The 17,777-nt window shown below is 41.1% G+C and overlaps 1 protein-coding gene across 1 annotated transcript in view; it reads right to left on the reverse strand.

Annotated features, from left to right (window-relative positions):
- LMO3 (LIM domain only 3) overlaps positions 1 to 17,507 on the reverse strand; it is a 54,882-nt gene extending 37,375 nt beyond the window's left edge. The window contains exons 1-2 of the mRNA XM_041398706.1: positions 17,483 to 17,507; positions 10,874 to 11,087 (exon numbers count right to left, since the gene is read on the reverse strand). Coding sequence (XP_041254640.1) covers positions 10,874 to 11,087; positions 17,483 to 17,507 — 239 coding nt within the window. The remainder of the gene's footprint in view (positions 1 to 10,873; positions 11,088 to 17,482) is intronic.
- Positions 17,508 to 17,777: the final 270 nt, after the last annotated feature.

Raw genomic sequence — 17,777 nt, forward strand, 5'->3', positions numbered from 1 at the left:
GCAAGATTTTTTTCTGGGAAACTTAACATGCTTGCAATCATTTTCTAAATCTGTTTCCTTCTCATTTCAATTTTTTTTTTTTTTTTTTTTTTTTTGGGAGGAAGGAAGAGAGGGACTGGATAAGAAATACTTGTCCCCTATACCAGCTTTCTAATACACTGCTAAAAGCAACAGTATACTTGTTATATAATATTGAAAGTATTGCACAAATAAGCCAGACAGGAGGCACGTGGGAGTTGGTGGCAAGAACTAACTTTTTCAAAAAGCACACCTTAAAACTGGAAGGATGAGGAGAAACAGCTGGGTCTGAGAAGCAAAGCATTTATGGTGGTTAAATCAGAATTACAAAGTGGTTGTTTTTCTGCTAAAATAACCTTACACATATATTTATACAAGCACATCTATAAAATAGATAAAAATTACTTTTTCAACAGGTCATGAAGAAAACTGTTTATCTGCCACCATAGTGAGATTATGTGATTAATAACAAGATTACTCAGGATAGTTAAATCCGGAGTTATTTGTTCAGACACAGTACATACCTATCAAGACTGATAATCTGGCAAATTGCAGTAAATTTTGCAAATATATACTGGCTTTTACTCAGAGTAAACCTTGTAGAAGAGGAGGTATATTTGTACAGGGAGGGAAAAGAGGTGGGTGGAAGAAAGCACCTGCTTAACACAGCAGGGAGAGGCTGTGCTTGGGATAATCCCGTGGCCAAATTGTTGAATAAATTTCACTGGGTGCTACCACCCACCTTACATATTTCAGGGGTGCTCTTACAAAGCACATGTGTATGTTTTACCTGTAATTATCGGGCGGGAACCTAGGAGGAACGGGGGGAATAAAGAAAGATGCTGTTATGGCAGCTACAGGAAAATGCTGGGGCTGTGCTGCATCTGGGGACAGAGAGTAATTGGGACCCTGCCTGGGACCCATCAGGGGTCATAATCAAAGGCCTCAGAAGAGCACAGAAGACACCCAGCGTTGGATGTGTGCTCTTTGTTTTGCTCTTTGACTCCCTTCCCAGCAATTCACTCCGCATTATGACTGAATTAGGTGAGGAGGTGCTGGGGGAAGTGCTCTTGGCTAACTTCACAGCACAGCCAGGCTCATTAAAACCAGCCCATTTGCTGCAGTGCGTGCAGCATTTCCTCCAGGTTTTAAGATTGTTTTAGTAAGCGAAGTTCTGAGCAGAAAAAATACATTTTAATTTACTTTTTAGTGGCCTTGTTATAAGTATTCATTGTCACGCTGGATTTTAATATTTTTTTATTACTATATGAAGCATAAAAAAGTATGAACGCAGTATCTTAATAAAAATGAACATATTCTTCTAGAAGCCTAAAGCTGCTAAGTACACAGCACATGTTCATTAGTGCAATTTTGGAGCATGAAGAGAAGCAAATCAAGAACTCAAGGTTCACCAGCATCAACACAAACCCTCAGGGCTTTTTGGTAAAGTTTTGTCTCACCTCCAACTGCTGCTTCCCAGGAAAGCTGTGGAGAGTAGTAGAGCCATGCCTAGACTTGGACCATTAAATCATTCCCCAGCAGTTTGATTTGGGGCAGCGGTACGTAGGATTAGCATACAAATAACCATCCCTCGTGTCACAGACAAACAGGGCAAGGTTGTCACAGGTGTCAGAACTTTGATTGACACCCTAGACACTGCAACAAGGTGCCTGGTCAGGATGAGAGCCCTGGAAGGGCTTGGAAGAACAAGGACACAGCAATTCAAGATGAGTTTGCAGGCAAAGCCATTCCAGTTTTAAAGATTTGTCTCTGCTGAGGCATGTTCCTAAATTAACAGGCCCTATAACTTTCAATAGGATTATTCAGGCTACAGCCCAAGTCAAGCATGTAGGACGTTTGTAGGATTAGATTTAATGTTATTTTGGTATAGAGCATTCTTAAATGTATCAGATTACAGATTAAGCAAGGAAGCCAGCAAAAACTAGTGCAGAGCAGCTTGTTGTTGCAACTGCCCTCCTCCTCCCTAACACTCTGTATAAGGCAGACACATTAGGCTTATAAAGACCTCTTTGAAAAGGTTTTTGGTTTTTTTTTTGTAAATCCAAACATCAGATCCTAGAAAATGCTGAATTCTCTGTAAAATTTGTTTAACACAAATTAGAAAGGGAGAAATGAGGTATGTTCTTTATGGGAAAATGAGTTTTTAAGTTTTCTGTTGTCTTAAAATCCTGCTTCTTAGTACAATTTTTGAGAAAGTGTAGTAGCTGTGAACTGAGCTCAGTCCTGACTTCAGAAAAAAACCCTCAAGATTTATGTAGAAACAACCATAGTGACAAAAGATAATTCACAATGATTGCAATTTCCATCCCCATTCTGCAGCCTGTAACTCATTTGAACTATCCCTACCTAGAAATCCTTCCTTAAAACGTATCTAAAAGACAAAACCAAGTTCAGTGATTGTTACCTGAACTATTGATAAAATTTGATAAAGAATATAAAAATTCTGTTTCTTAGAGTGAACATATTTACAGAAGCAGGTAATTACTAAAACTATTTGCATTAACTTTAATATATGTTTCTCTTGAAAGTATCTGCAAGGAAATAACATTGTAAAATAGAATAAAATAATATTTATTTTATCCCATGGTGGATCAGTACTGGTGTTCAATGCAGGGTTAAATATAATAAACACTACCCACTAAGCCAAAACCTGAGAGACTGAGTAGGCTGATATTTATGGCTTGGGCACTTGTCATGAACAAAAATCAGCTATTGTTCTCAAGGCTTTTGGACATTATATCAAAATAGATATAAAAATATCAAGAGAGATGTGATTATTTCTGTGCATTAAGTTTGAGCTTTACTAAAAAGAAAGGTGTGATAACAACAATACAAGAGCAAGGGTGCGTTTGCTACCTGGTTTAGGATAGTCTTTCCTTAATTAGTTCAATATGTTAATTACAGTATATTCAAATGGACAATTTTACATTCTCACTCTAACTACACCACTTCAAAATTCTAAAAAAAGATGAAATAACATGCATAACATTCTCTGCTCTTACCTCCCACCCCCCAAATATTTTATCTTTGCTTATTGTGCAATTATCACTTTCACCTGCTATGTGCCAGCACGAGATATTATCATTTTTGCTAATGAAAAGATGAAAATTTTAAATTCCACTATTACAGAAGGCCACTTTACCCAAGACCTGCATGGGAATGTCCCAAGGAACATGAATCCAGAGACATTCAGCTCCTTATAAAATTAGTGATTCTCTACTTGTGAAAATTTCCCTGTGCTGTGTTTTGCTATGAAATAGAACAACAGGGTTCACTCCAATCCCAAAGGAAAATATCTTGCAGTTAAATAATTGGGATCATTGTGCTCTTTGAAAAATAGGTGCCAAACACTCTCCAGCTGCTGGTAGCCACAGTTCTGTCAAGTGGGGAGAAGGGACTGGATTGTGGATTCCTTATACTGGCACTCCAGCCCAACATTTTAGCACATGCTTAAATTAAATCTGCAACTGACCGTGCCAATTGCCACTGGGCTGTCAAAATGCTCAACCACAGCACTCATTTAAACTCAGTCTTAACTGGTTTAGAGGAGATGAGACCATGATCAGCAAGCAAGCACCTGTAGAATGTGGGATGCAGAATTCCCCCGTGATTTTTATGTGTATACATCACACCAAACTGATATACAGAGATTTATGTATGATTTGAAAGGTTGATATATAATTTGATAGATTTATACATACTGCTAAGAAAGATGCATGTTTCTAGAGATAACTTGGACATACTTTTTACTCTTTTAAATGAAGGATCTACTGATCTCCAGAGCCATTTTTAAATGTCCCAAAGAGAAGCAATGAGACCTAGGTGTTAAAAGGCCAATTGATCCAGGAGAGGCAAGAAGCAGCTTCAGGAAGATGTAAAGGAACAGCACCAGAATTACATTCCAGGGAAGGAGGTGTGGAACATGCAAAGCTTTTTGAGAAGTTAGACTCGTTGTTTCAGATATTTGAGTCTGAGAAACTTCAAAAATTCCAGAAGGTTTTGACCAATAATCCCCCAAATGTGTAACTATTACATGGATTTATTAAAAAGTCGTCCATTAGCATACCAAGGAATCTGTTGAGAAATTAGCCATCCCAAAATGCAGATTCTTAAGGACTGCAATAGTTAAAACCAGTTTCATTTGGAAACCATAAGCTGCATGCTGTGTATTTTGGTTTCCAAATCCATCATGAATATTCTTAACCTCAGTGAGAAGTTAAAAAAAAAGAGCAATTTCTAAAGTCAGGAGGGCTAAAGAAGAGTGTTACAATGTTAACCCACTTTGATTTTTACGTGTTCAAATACTTACATCCAGAAAGGAATGCTATATCTTTTCTGGAAGACTTGAAAAGTACAGTAAATAGCAAGCAACAAAATTCCGTAATAGACCTTTTAATTACATGGTAGAGGCTTGAGGGTTTTTTTTCAGTGTAAAATGTCCCCAAAAAATTAATTAAAATTTCAAACAAATTAAAAAAAATAGAAATGTGTAGTTTTTTAAAGAACAGATATATGGCAGAAATCAGAACTTTTTAAAGGCATCTGTGTTAGGCTATTACAACTAAATATAATTCTACTGCATAATGGACAGATGCTTTGTTTGATATAAGCTTCTGGTCAAAAATTCAGAAATTTGCCAGTTAAACCTTGGATATCAAATCCCATGTCACAACGTAGCTGATAACATTTATTCCCAAAGTCAATAACTTTATTATGGATATTATTTTAAAGATGTTTCAAAATAAGTACTGGTCACAAAGTCACTTCTGAGAGAAAACAAATAAATTAGCAAGGATGAAAACAAGAAATTCACATTTCTTTTAAAAGAGGTTACAGGAAACACTAAGCAGAACTACAGAACTGTTGTTCTCTTACCAGCAACATTATCCCATCCTCTGGCACTGCAGAATTACTTCAGCTTCCCCAAAAATCACTGCTTTTATTAAGCTTTACTGAGCTGCTCTGTATTGGCAAAACCTTTGTAGTAAAATAATTTTCCATCAAAATACACGGCACTGTAGTGCTGTAATGAAGAGCTGTAGGACAGGCTTTAAGAGGCACGGTACTTTCATCTGAAAAGTCTCCTGAAATTCTTTGAACGTTTCCAGGGGATTAATGAGGTATTTTGACAACACACGAGGAGCGCCTGGTTTTCAAGAAGCCTTATAAGAGGGAAGATTCACATTCTTGAAAATTAAACTGTGTATTTTAAGCCACTAAAAATAACACAATTATTAAAAATTTGGCAGCTCTGGAGAAAAAAATACCAGCAGATATGGGGAAACACATGGAACTACTGAAGAGCGTCAAACTTGAGTACACACATTTCACAGCATTTCAACATGACTTAAACACCAATTTTAACAGCTTAATTGAATGTTTCTTATTAAAAGCTATCACAGATGAGCTAAAGAAAGAACAAGCTAAACTGGCCAGGGTGTAACTAAATCAAAAGCTTTATTCTTTGCAAGTTGGGTGGATTAACTGTGCGTGTGTGCATCACTCTCCTTATCCCTTTCAACAACTGTTAAGGCGCTTGGAGGTTTTCAAAACCTTTGGCAATTAGTGGAAGAGAGTATTCTTGCCTTTTTTTTCTTTATTTCCAAGACACACTAAATGATACCATTTATGTAAATTTAGAAGAACATTCATCGCACACAGCAAAATTAGAACAATTGAATCGCTACACCTACCTTTTTTAAAGCATTTAAAAATATTTTTAGGGCATATTCCTGCAAACTACTAGTCCCTTTAATGCTTTAATGCATTGCAACAAGAATATTAGTGTATAAATGAGGGTAGAGTTCTAAAAAGCTTTAGTGAAGAAAGTGGACCTCTAAAGCCTCACTTCCATAAACACCTCAATATTCCTGAAAACTCAGAGTGCTTAAATCTTTAAAGGTCTACCCTTATTTAATCAAGCTGGGCAAGAAACAGGTTGAGGAGGCATTTTGAAAAAATTTATAACCACTACCCATGAAAATATCAATGCAGAGTATTTATACACGCATTTAAGCAAGCTGATATCTTGGGTGCTTGCAATACTGCCCAAGACATGAGAAAGGAATGGAATCTGCTAATCAGCACCAGGCCACAAGACATTTTAAGTCTCTCTAAGCACTCCTACACAATGATTTTTTTAAATAATAATTGCCTTTAGAGTGCGAGCGGTTGTACAGGAAAAAGCTGCTTCCTAAGTTCTGCTCTTTTCCAACTGCTCTGGAGCTAAATATTGTACAGAGGCAGCATCTTTATAGTGCTTCTGGTTGAACACTACTTTCTGTGGTCAAGTCTCATTATTTATAAGATCTTCTCCAATATCCAGTTTTAGTGACTTGGCTTTTCTCAGGTCTTTCAACCAGCAAGCAGGGAAGAGAGAAAACCCCAGCATGTTCTGTCCCTTTCCTCAGGAATGAGACTCATTTTCATAGCTCTTCAGTGGTACTTTTAAAGTTTGCTGTATATTTAAAAATAGTATCAATAGTGAGGTGGAGGGGGAATGGTGGGGGGAGAGGATAGACTTTCTGTCATTCTCCTCCCCATTCTCAATAAGGTTCTACGATGTGTTTAAGGGCAAAAAAAATTCCACCCCAATATATTAGTTTTGTTAATCCTTTTCTTATGATCTTGCTTGCCTGGCTAGGGAAATTATGCAAAAAGTAATAAAAGTTCTAATTCAATTTCCATGTTAAGAGGTGGATTTGGGAAAAATATATATATATATCAGAAACTATATTCTTTGTGTTTACTAAGAGATATGCACTCCAACATTTAGTGTCATGGAGCTGGAGTTAAAACCAGAAACGGCAAAGATAATTTAGCTGCATGAATGCCTGCTCTTCAGTAAAATGCTGCCAAAATTAAATAGGAATGAAACAGCACTTTGTAGTCATTGGTCGCTCAGCGGGGTTTGCGTAGTTAAAAACCTAAGTGAAAAGGGTGATTGACCTACATTGCAACTAGCTTAGCACAGCTGTACTTTCATATTTCTGCTGCATCCGAGGAAGCTCATTATTTAATACAACTGAGTTACACGTAATTGTCGGTCTTTTATTTCACATTTCTAGGGCCAGGTATTAATCTCAAACGTGCAGCAGGCGTTGCTGTGCATCTGGAAACATCCACGGCTGCCCATTTGCAGGCAAGGCTAAGAGAAGGCATTGCACACAGTTGCACCTGAAATTAGAAGGCTGCCCAGGGGTAGGAGAACCTCACAAATATACAGAAATCAAATGAGCAGATGGAACAGAAAGCAAATCCCTTGGCACCCCAAAGGCAAACGCTCTGCTGTTTCCCTATTGTTTTGAGCAGAAGCAGCCCAGAACGTGCAACCAAAGCACATTTCACACAACTCATACCTGTGGTTTAAATAAGTAATAACATTCCAGTTAACAACCAGTTTGACATGTTAACAGCCCAAGGGCTGTTAACATAATGACTGGTCATTAATGGCAGTAATGACAGATTTCAAAGGGAATATTGTGCTTGCAAATGGACACGCTGCCAGTCAGAAGAGAGGACAGAGCAGGATAGGCTGATGCATTAAGATGTCACCGTGCAGCTCTGGAGGAAAAGAAGGGGAGGAAAAAAAAAAGTTCTTGCATATTTCACTTCCTATAAATGGACTTGAAATATTGGCGTAAACCTAAGTTCCTCAAATTAAGTCTTCACTTTCTAACCCAGGAGTGCATAAGCAGAAGACAGAAGCCTGCAGGGGAATTATACTCTGCATATCATTTTCGGGGAGCGTGTTATTTCTAACGCTGAGCCCTTTCTTTGCTCCAGTCAGTTCCCATCCTCGTTAACAGAGCGGAGCTCGCTCCTGCCGCGGCCACCCCGACACCGCGGTGTCGTACGCCACCTCGGGAACCGCTGGAGTGCCGAGCATGAATCAGATTCCAGGGCAAAGCCTCTCACACCCGCAGCATCTTTCAAGCTCCTTCCTTCATTAAAGATTCCTTCCATTCCCTCAATCCCTCCTGATCTGGAGAAAAAGGGTTTAGCGTAGTATAATTAACTAATTTTACCAAAGGAGGCAGCTAAAGCAAAGCAAGTTTTGGAGTTCTGAGGATGCAGGGTATTTATAAGGAGCTCAAAGTGGGGACCTCAGGGCTCAGCTGCAGCATGAGAGCATGCATCAGGGCTGAGGGAGGGTGTAGCTTTTTTGGCAGGCATCTCTAAATGAAAGATACTGGAAGTACTTTTGCAAACAGGCAAAGACACAATCACACCATTTACGAACTTAAACACGAATGCTAAAGCACCCAAACTGGCTGCATGATTGCTTGTAGCATCTGTAGAATGCCTGTCTTATTGGAAGGCATAATGAACACTGAGAGACAAGTTAATAAGCAATTTTACTCTTTATAGTATCGTTCAAGCCACATATCCTCTAGAGGGCACCACATAAATTAATAGGAAGCCAGAACAGTTTTATACGCAGCAAAGACTCCCTTTATGGTTAAAAAGAAAAAAACCAAAGAAGATAGTTTGAAACCATAATAGAACTCTAATGTGATCATTAGTACAATGCAATTTGTTCCTTAAATTCATATCAAGTGGGTTGCTAAATATGAAAGCTTATTTGACTACAAAGCTAGAGAAAATTTAACTAGTCTGTACAATAGCACTAAAAAGATCACTTTTATAGGTTCACTGCATAACTGAGTAGATAAGATGCAATGAGGCAAATGACTATCTGCAATTACCTTAAGTGCATCAGTTTGAAGTTTAGTGTAAATACCAAGTTTAAATCTATGCACTCACGGTATCACCAAAAAAAAAACCAAAAAAACAAACCCACAATGAAATAGGTTCATTAAGACTCAAAAAATCCAGAAACAAAAATCAGAAACATCTTAAAACCAGTTATAGGATTTCTTATGTATGCTAGTTTCACATGCAAAAGTAAAAGGTGTTATGTATGAAGAAATAAATGAAACACCAGTTTGAATGTGATCATGACAAACAACAACAACAAAAATCTCCTTTCTTTGAATCACTTAGTATGAGTTTTAACAATCTGTTAGCAAAATATTTACTCCTGTTAAACCCTCAAAGAGCAGAGAGCAAGAGCGTGTGTGAATGCATCTGTGCTGGGGAAATATTTTGCTCGTATCTTTGCTACCACATCATTTCTGGTTTTGATTTTAAACATTTGATTTCAAAACATTAGATCTGCTGCACTAGCACTTGGGAGATTCAGTAAGCTCAAAGTCTCCAGTAAATTTGGAACTCAGATGAAACAGCCATAGCAGTTCTCTCGCTCCTGCAGGCATTTGTTGTATAAAGATTATTGAAATGCGTTTTAAAAAATTGGGATGTTACTTCCCTGCACCAAAACCTTTTTCAAACCTTCTCTACACACACTCAGCTAAAGACCACAAGCGACCTAAGTTCATGTACAACAATTCCCTTCTGTTCCATCAGCTTTTAAAAGTGAGGTTTTGTTACCTACTACTTTGGCAGCTTTAACACAACGGGTTTAAGGTGCAGCCTCTATGCTGAATTCCCAGCTCTCTATCTTGGGTTCAGTTCAGAGCTTTAATAGGTAGCAGAATACTTTTACCATTAAGTAGTCTAAGCCCATCTGAAGAACCTGATCTGCCTTCCAGCCCCAGCTCAACAAATGCACAGCGCGTTTTTGAAGGTTTTGTTCCACTCTTTTTTTCTAGATGTGGTTACATGGAGAGACAGAGTGCTGATAGTGGTTAAACCTTTAGTCCTGATTCCTGTTCCTGCCTACTGATGGTGTATAACTTGGGAACTGATCAGTGTATGGGAACGTCCTATTTGGTGCCTGTACTTAAGCAGGACTTGGAAGTTAATGCATTCAAAAAGAATTTTAATTTTCCCCCAATGTATTAGCAACTTCGATGTCCCTTTAAAAGGAAAAGGCTTCACTAAAGGGGCAGGGGAAATATTCCCAGAAGTTCACCTTAGCCTGGAGCAGCTAGTCTCATTAGACACTCTCCACAGGGAATGGAGGAAAGGTGTTACTGTAGGGAATAGGTGCTTGGAATCACCCCAGAGGAGTCTTTTCTCTCTATTTACTATTGAGAGCCCAGGGACACTAAACTTCCCAGTTAAATTTCTGTCCTGCAAAGCAGCCCTATTGACACACAATGTGTAGATAAACTATGCTGGTGCTGCTCATCAGTACTTTGCTATGAGTTCTTCCTCAAATACTTTTGAGAATATAGGTCCACAAGCAAACAAGAAAATGGAAAAGCAGGTGATGATTTGCTACCCCTAACAGGTGGCCACCGGTTAGGCAGCATCCCACCTGGGCTGCCAACTGAAACCAGGAGCAGAGTGGATTGGAGCTCATGGTTATTAAAAATGGGAAGTCAGTCGGCTATCCTGGTCCAGCTTCCAACAGCTGAGCGCAAACCTTCATAAAACTTGAGTGCCACAAAAAAAATCCCTTGGCAAACTAAGAGGACAAAAGCGAAGATGGGTGAAACGTTCCTCACCCGTAGGGCTCCAACCTTGCCCTGAAGCTGTGAAAACCACAGAGCTGGTTTCAGGCTGTGACACCTGGCCACCACTGTGCTGCCAGGAGGAGGAGAAGGAGACCACCACCTCTCCAGGAGCTGTGGGAAGCAGGGGGAAATTTCCTCTACACTAGTATCAGCATCAGAAATCTGCCAACCTCCTCCACGACCTGGTCGTGTGTGCTTTTTGACTCAGGTTTTAATTCAATCTCCACATTTCAGTATTTGTTTCCTTCAACACTCAGCCTTGCAGCCCTGCCTGTGTGCGAGCAGCTCTGTAGGAAGGGCTGAACAGGTTTCCCGAGCTTGCCAGCGAACGGAAGAAGGCCGTGACCTACCTCAGATAGTCTCTGCGACAAAGGATAAGGTTGGCTTTGGTGTACAAGGTAGAGCCCACCTCCCCCAGGCGACAGTCACAGCAGGCACATTTCAGGCAGTCCTCATGCCAATATTTGTCCAGGGCCTTTAGAAGATATCGGTCTTTAATCTTACGGTTGCAGCCAGCACAACCTTTCGGCTTGGTGTCTGGCTGGACTGAGAGCATTTGTATACCTGAAATACAGTAAGACAGGAGAAGACTGAAAATAGATATTCTCTCAAGTACAAAAAATCTTGCCCTTTTATTCCTCCACCTCGTTGCTCCCCCCGCCCCTCAACCCAGTTCATTTAAAAGTCAATGGTGTAGGCAGGATAAAATAACCTAGTCAGTCCACAGCGAGCTGAAAACAAGGCTAAGATAAATTTGAGAGCAGAAACTTCCACTGCTCTAAGTTCCACAGCTTCTCTTTAACACCTCATTTACCTGGTCTCTTTGCTGAAAAGAAATAAGATTAAAAAAAACCCCACGAAATATTAAAACAGTCCAGTGGAAAAGTCATCCAATTTCAGCCACAGTAGCCAACATTTAGCAAAGCAAAATTTAAATAAACAGCATGTCTCCAATAATTAGAAGCCCAAAATTTAAATAAACAGGATATCTATGTGGCAAACATACTTGAAGCCACATATGTGGACTTATTTGCACTATCTTTATAAAATGTAAAAGAACTCCAGTTTTTAAAGAAGAAAAGATTGGAGCTTTTAGAGACATGGACCAAGAGTTTCTGAGAGATTTGACATAGAAATTTTGATGCTGGCAAGAGGGTGTTTTGTTTTTTAATATTTTAGTCCTTTTTAGACACATTAATGAAGCGACGAGGTTTCCAAAGAATTCAGTAACAGCAACGCAGTAGAAGGACCTCCTGAAAAATCTGACTTAAAATAATCTGCACAAGGTCCGAGAGGTTCTAGTTTGTCAAGAAAAACAAAATAAAAATGCTGCCCCGCTTTCCAATCCCGTTTTAGCCAACAGCTACTTCAGGACAAGGAGTACAGTAGTGTCCATTAAGTACATATACACCTTTTGATGTAATAGCTGAGAGCATTTAAAAAACCATTCAAACTCCTGAAACACTGTTTAATGGACAGAACCAGCGAAAAGGGGAACACAGCTGAGTGATGTTACTCAGAGCAACACAGCCAGCTTCCAGGGATCCATTCAAAAATCAATTGCCCTCAGCTTTACAGTAAATGGGGAGAGGTCACTGCCCCAAAGTGCTCACAGACTGGTTTCTCTGCTTAGCTGCATGAACTGCCACCCCAGTGCACTCTGACTAATTCTCTCACAGTTACCTCTTAGGATAAGCAAAATAATAGCCCTGTGGATGTTTTGGTGGACATCAAACAGGGATAGGAGAGAAAGGAAGAACCAACACGCTGCTCAATAGTGGGTTACCTCGCTGTTGTAAAGCCAGTGATGTAACTTCTAAAAGATGGTACTCACTAGAGTGTGTCTGAATATTGCAATGAGACTTTGTCAAGACTGGGGAACAAACGCTGTTGCCAACAAGCAAATCTTACTCCAGCATTTGGGGTTTCAACCCTATTATTATCACCCAGAGATTGGGAAAGGTCGAACAGAGTCTCACAGCAAAGAAGAGCAAATTCAAGGGCCCCTTATCATGAAGGCTCTACTACCTGGAGTTAAGAAATCTTGGCAGTGTCAGCTTCTATCAGCAGACCTTGGCTGGTGCTGTAGCACACCACCACGGGCAGGCAGGCTCAGGGAGCTGAAGGCACACGAGCTGGGGGTTGTTTGGTTCGGTTCGTGTTTGCTTTTTTGAAATCCCTCGTAAGAAAAACACGAAAACCAGTGTAATGTTTGAAGCAGTGGTAGAACGTGCCTTTATGGATGCTAGGGCTGCAAAAACAACAGGCTGAGGCATCCCAGGGAGCTACACACAGGTGTGTGTAGAACACAGGGAATTTACGCGGAGCGCAGCGACTGCATGGCCAGTTAAGTGACTTGGTTCCCAAGCTGAACTCCTAAGTTCCACCTGCTAAGTTGATTGCTGAATTAGAAATAGTAATGCTTATTGCAGCAGCAGCCTCGCTCCTCTCTTTGCAATGCAGCCTATCACACAGCTTGGGGTGACACATTTATCTGGTGGAGGAGTGTTCAGGGGTGTGCAGGCAGTTCTGCTAGCAGACACCCCAAAGTACCCTGGCAGCACTGCTGCACAACATCTAAATCTCATGACAGCAGTGTGTATTTTTTCTATCAACCAGTATAAAATTGTCAGTGTTGTCCCTCCCATCACTCCCCAGGTGATGCTCATAACTCCTCACCACATAGAGACTCCTAAGATCTGTCTCTCATTCCCAAGGGGGAGGATGAGATCCAGTGACCTGCTCTGGGCTCCACAGTCTCTCCCAGATCTGGGAATGATCACACACATTTCCTCTTGAGAAAGCACCATGAGACAAAGGCTGAGCCTTTACAGTATCTTCAACTGACAGCTGACTGCCCTGAATCCAGGGTACATCCATGAAACAGCAAAGTAACATGGCTACAAATAAACAACTCAAAGCAGTGAAAATATCAGAGTTTTTTGGTAAGCAACCGATACCAGACTGTAAAGAAAACTCTAATAACATCACTTGGGCAAAAAGCCTTAATCTGTAATGTTACAGATTATGTTACATAGTAGAGTGTAAATATCCACCAGGTGCCAACAACAGGCTTATCCCAAAACCTCTCTTTGGCCATGTAGAGGACAAACACATAAAATCAGCCACAATTGTATAAACTTCTTGTAACTCAGTTAAAAAAAAAAAAAGTTCAGAAGCATGAAGGGCTATTCTAGGACTTTAATCTTTAGCTTGAGGGAAACCAGAATAAACTAGGAGCTAACACAGTTAAAGGTTTTAACGAAAAAAATCTTAATGTAAAAATTTCATCGCCTGATAAGGAAGCGGGTTAGAGAGTGGAGGCTGACAGTCTCTGATCCAGGCTGATCTACTGTCCTGAGCTGTCTGAAGGGAACAAGATGCCACAGAAACACAGCCAAACAAGTGAATGTCTGAGCAGATTGCAGTAATCAATCCTGATAATTCCCGAGGTGTATGCTGCAAACATGAGGTTATTGTATTACAAATAAAACTGCAGCTTGCACATGGCCTGCACAGCTTTTGAGATTCTTACTACATGAGGAAAGTAGGCAGAGCCCTGTCATTCACACTGGTTAGCCCAAAACCTTGTAGGGGCAGCTGCAAAGGGGCAAACACCCCATGGAAGGAGTATTTGCAGCCCTGCAGGTCTGTTTCCCTGAGGCAGGGAGAGAAGGTGGTGCTGACACCCCACTGGCAGCACCTTCAGATGGGGGATTCTACCTGCAGCAGCTTTTAGAGGGAAGGAATGCTTTTCTCCTCTGATAGATGTGATCTGCTCTTACTTTACATTCAATGAAGCTGGTTGTATTTTATTATTTCAAATTCCCCGAACTACTGCCTCATTGTAAGAAAAGAAGGAAGTTACGCTTTCTTGGTAGTGTAGAATGGTTCTAAACAAAGTCAAGGAGTGTTTGACATATCTCTGGATTTGAAAATGTCCTTTTCTTCACACGCCCTGTTTAAATCCCTTAGTATTGACAGCAGAACATTTTATTGCTTTCCCCCCCTGTATTTGTATGAGCCACCCCAATGCAGATCACCTCACAGACCCTCTCTCTCCCCTTTAACATTCCCATAAGGTCTCCCTCCGATGCAGTTGCACTTTTCAGATACATGCTTGTGTATTTTTAGCTCTCCCTTAATTTGGCAATAAGAATACCTTGCAGCTCACTGTCAGCCAGCTTTTCACAGGCTGCAGTTTAAGCACTCATTTATTCCCTAGGACATGGGAAGGGCCTTTTCAGAGGCTGACAGCACCCACAAACCCATCCAAACTGCTCATTGCTGAAATATCAGGTGGCAGTGCACAGCACTGCTGCCTGGCTGCCTTCCTCTCCCCCTCCCCCAGGAAAGCAGAGCTTATGGAGCACTTTCAAAACATCATACAATTCCCAAAGTGCTACACCCAGGCTGTGAAAAAAAAATTAAAAAAAAAAAAAGAGAGAAATCAAACCCAGCTTTCCCTTCAGTTCTGCAGAGTTCTACCCATGCTCTGCATCACAGAGCAGATCTGTTCTCAGAACTGAGGAATTTCAGTGCCTAGTCTGTCACTGTCAAACAAACCCTTTTTATTTCACCCCAATATGCTTTCAAGGGCTTCCTCTATCCTTCCCTCTGCTCCCTCCCTTCCTCCACCCCCAGTCCCACATAAGCTGCAGAGCTGAGGCAGGAATAAGACTTCATCACCATTCATCCCCTTTAGGATTTTTGAAGGGAGAACTTAAAAACCAGACTTGCAGGTTTTCAGATTTCTTTCCATCTCCGCAAATAAATTCGATGCAACTGACTCCCCTCCCTGTTTATTGTTATTATGGTGTGATGAAACACTGTCAACTGATTTGTAACTATGATTTCATGATAAAGAGCAATGGTTGCTGGAAAAAGCTAAATTAGGCTCCCGGGGAAGGCAGAGAAGCAAAAATCCATCTCACTCAAATCATCACCCTTCTCAAAAATCAAGGGGAATGAGGATTTGATGTAATGAACTATATTGTGTTAGTGATTTAGAAGAATCTGTAAGAGGGATTAGTCCCTGATGGTGCTGAGCATGGCATGAGACACTCAGAACTCAGCTCTTATTTGTGGTACAGGCAAGTCCTTGGGAGGAAGAGTTGGATATTATGCACTGGATCTCTTACAAACTTTTAAAGACCACTCTTTCCCCCTTTTTCAGAAGCATGCACACAGTTCTACCAAAGGCAGTAGCACAAACAGCACAAAAGGGCAAACTTGTCCCTATTTAGGAAAAAAAATAATTGAAAAATCAGTTTGGAGCAAATTGAGTATTAGGTGCATCAGTCTTTAAAAGCAAACTGACAGAAAACATGCAGTCAACAAGAGAGTTAGGGGTCTAGGAAAAGATAAAAAGAATACTTTTCTGGTGCTTTCCCACTTTGTAGCTTTATCCTAAAAGCATTCAGAGCTCCAGTAATTCAGGGCAACACACACACACTTGGGAAAAGAAAAAAAAAAGCTGAGGTTTCAGAAGCTAAGAAACATCTCAGAACTCATATGTAGCACATCAGGAGTCGTAACTAGTTTTAGATTGGCATGTAAATTGTTCTGTGGAAAATTCTTATTGCCTCCGAGACCCTGCTATTCTGAGTTATTTGACAGTTTAAGGGAAATCATAATTAAAAAAAGAGACATAAATAATAGCCTGTGCAGTGTGGTGCACAGAAATAAGTGGAACCATTTCATTTAAACTCTGGTGAGCTTTTAATTGCCTGGATTGCATTGTGAACCAGCCTAACGGTTGATTGCCTCCATTATGCTCTCTTGTTCTGTGCCATTCATCCGCACAGTCTCAGCTTCTGTAGTTAACACAACAAAGTAACCGCAACTCCATAACACTCGGGGTTTTTTCTAAAATAAAAGTAAGGATTTCAGCACTCTGAATATAGCCTCTCCTCTATACTTCTGAGTTAATTTTCCATGGTATATAACTAGACTTCACCTCCTGCCCTTTCTTCTACAGAGGAATCTGCTTTATTCTTTATTATTTCTGATTTTTTTTAAAAAAAATATTTCTAAATAAAGGATATGGGTTGGGAAGGAGGGGATAAAAAAAAAGGAAAAGAGAAGAGGCTGGGCAAAAAATAAAAATAGGAGTGCAGTCCCACAGCTGGGAGCAGTGATACAGATTAAAAGAATTTGGCCAACATGGCTAGTCGATTGCCAAGAGACACCAAACAAAAGATTTCTCTTCTTCTTTCCCCTTCTCTTTTTGAAAGCTAGATTGGGCCTAAAAGCTTGTTTCTCTCTGTTCACTGGCCCAGAGCATCCCTGCAGGCTGTAGCCCCCTAAGGGACAGCACAGCAAATAGATGTACCCAGATCTCAGGGGCTGGAGCTGCTGAGCTATGTTCCTACCCCTGGCGTGTCCCCCCATCTCTCTCTCCCAGCCCCCCCACCACTCTCCCCCCCTCCTTTTTTAGAGCAGTGGTGCTGGGAACCAATTTGATTCCCTTTTTCTCCAATGCAGCTGCAAGGCTCAGAGATACTGACATTTTTCCACTCTTATCAGTTTAATTACAGTTACCATGGCAGCAAAGTGCTAGTGCTTGGCAAAGGCCAACAAGAGATTTGCAAGACTGAGTTCAATTTTGATGCAGCTCACATGCAAAATAAAAAAAAAAAAAATAAATAAGAAACATATACTCCGCAACAAAGAATCCCTTTTCGGAGTTAGACGCTCAAGCCTTTTATGCCAATTCCTCTCCGAGCATCACAAGGATGGGGAGAGGGAGGTGTCGGGCACAGCACGTCGCGATGTTTGTTGCACCGGGCGAAAGGAATCGCTTTAAAGAGCGGTCCTACAGAGCTGTCCTGTCCTAGGAAGCGGCATTTCGGCTCTGCTCAGGGCTCACGCTGGCCGCGGTGAGGATGGAAGAGGAAGGAGGAGCCCCCCGCCTCCCCCCGGGAGCGCACCGCCAGCGCCGGCCACCGCCGCCTTACCAAAACTTTTCTCCTTTTTCTGCATGAGTTGATTTACGGGCGCCTGGAGAGCTCCTTCTCATTGAAGCACCAAATCCCGGCAAAAGTAGCAAGCGCTTCCTCGGCTCGGGTCAAGTGAGCGGGAGCGCGGCGCGCCGCAGCGGGGGCGGGGGGCGGCGGGGCCGGGGATGAGGATGAGGATGAGGATGGATGGGGGGACGGCACAGCCCGAGCCGCCGGCCCCGCGCGGCGGTGGCGAGCGACAAAGCCACATGCTCGCCTAACTCTGCCGTAAGCCTATAATCCCAGCGGTCTC

The sequence above is a fragment of the Onychostruthus taczanowskii genome, unplaced genomic scaffold (genome assembly GCF_017590055.1).
Source record: "Onychostruthus taczanowskii isolate IOZ18803 unplaced genomic scaffold, ASM1759005v1 scaffold15, whole genome shotgun sequence".
NCBI lineage: Eukaryota > Metazoa > Chordata > Aves > Passeriformes > Passeridae > Onychostruthus > Onychostruthus taczanowskii.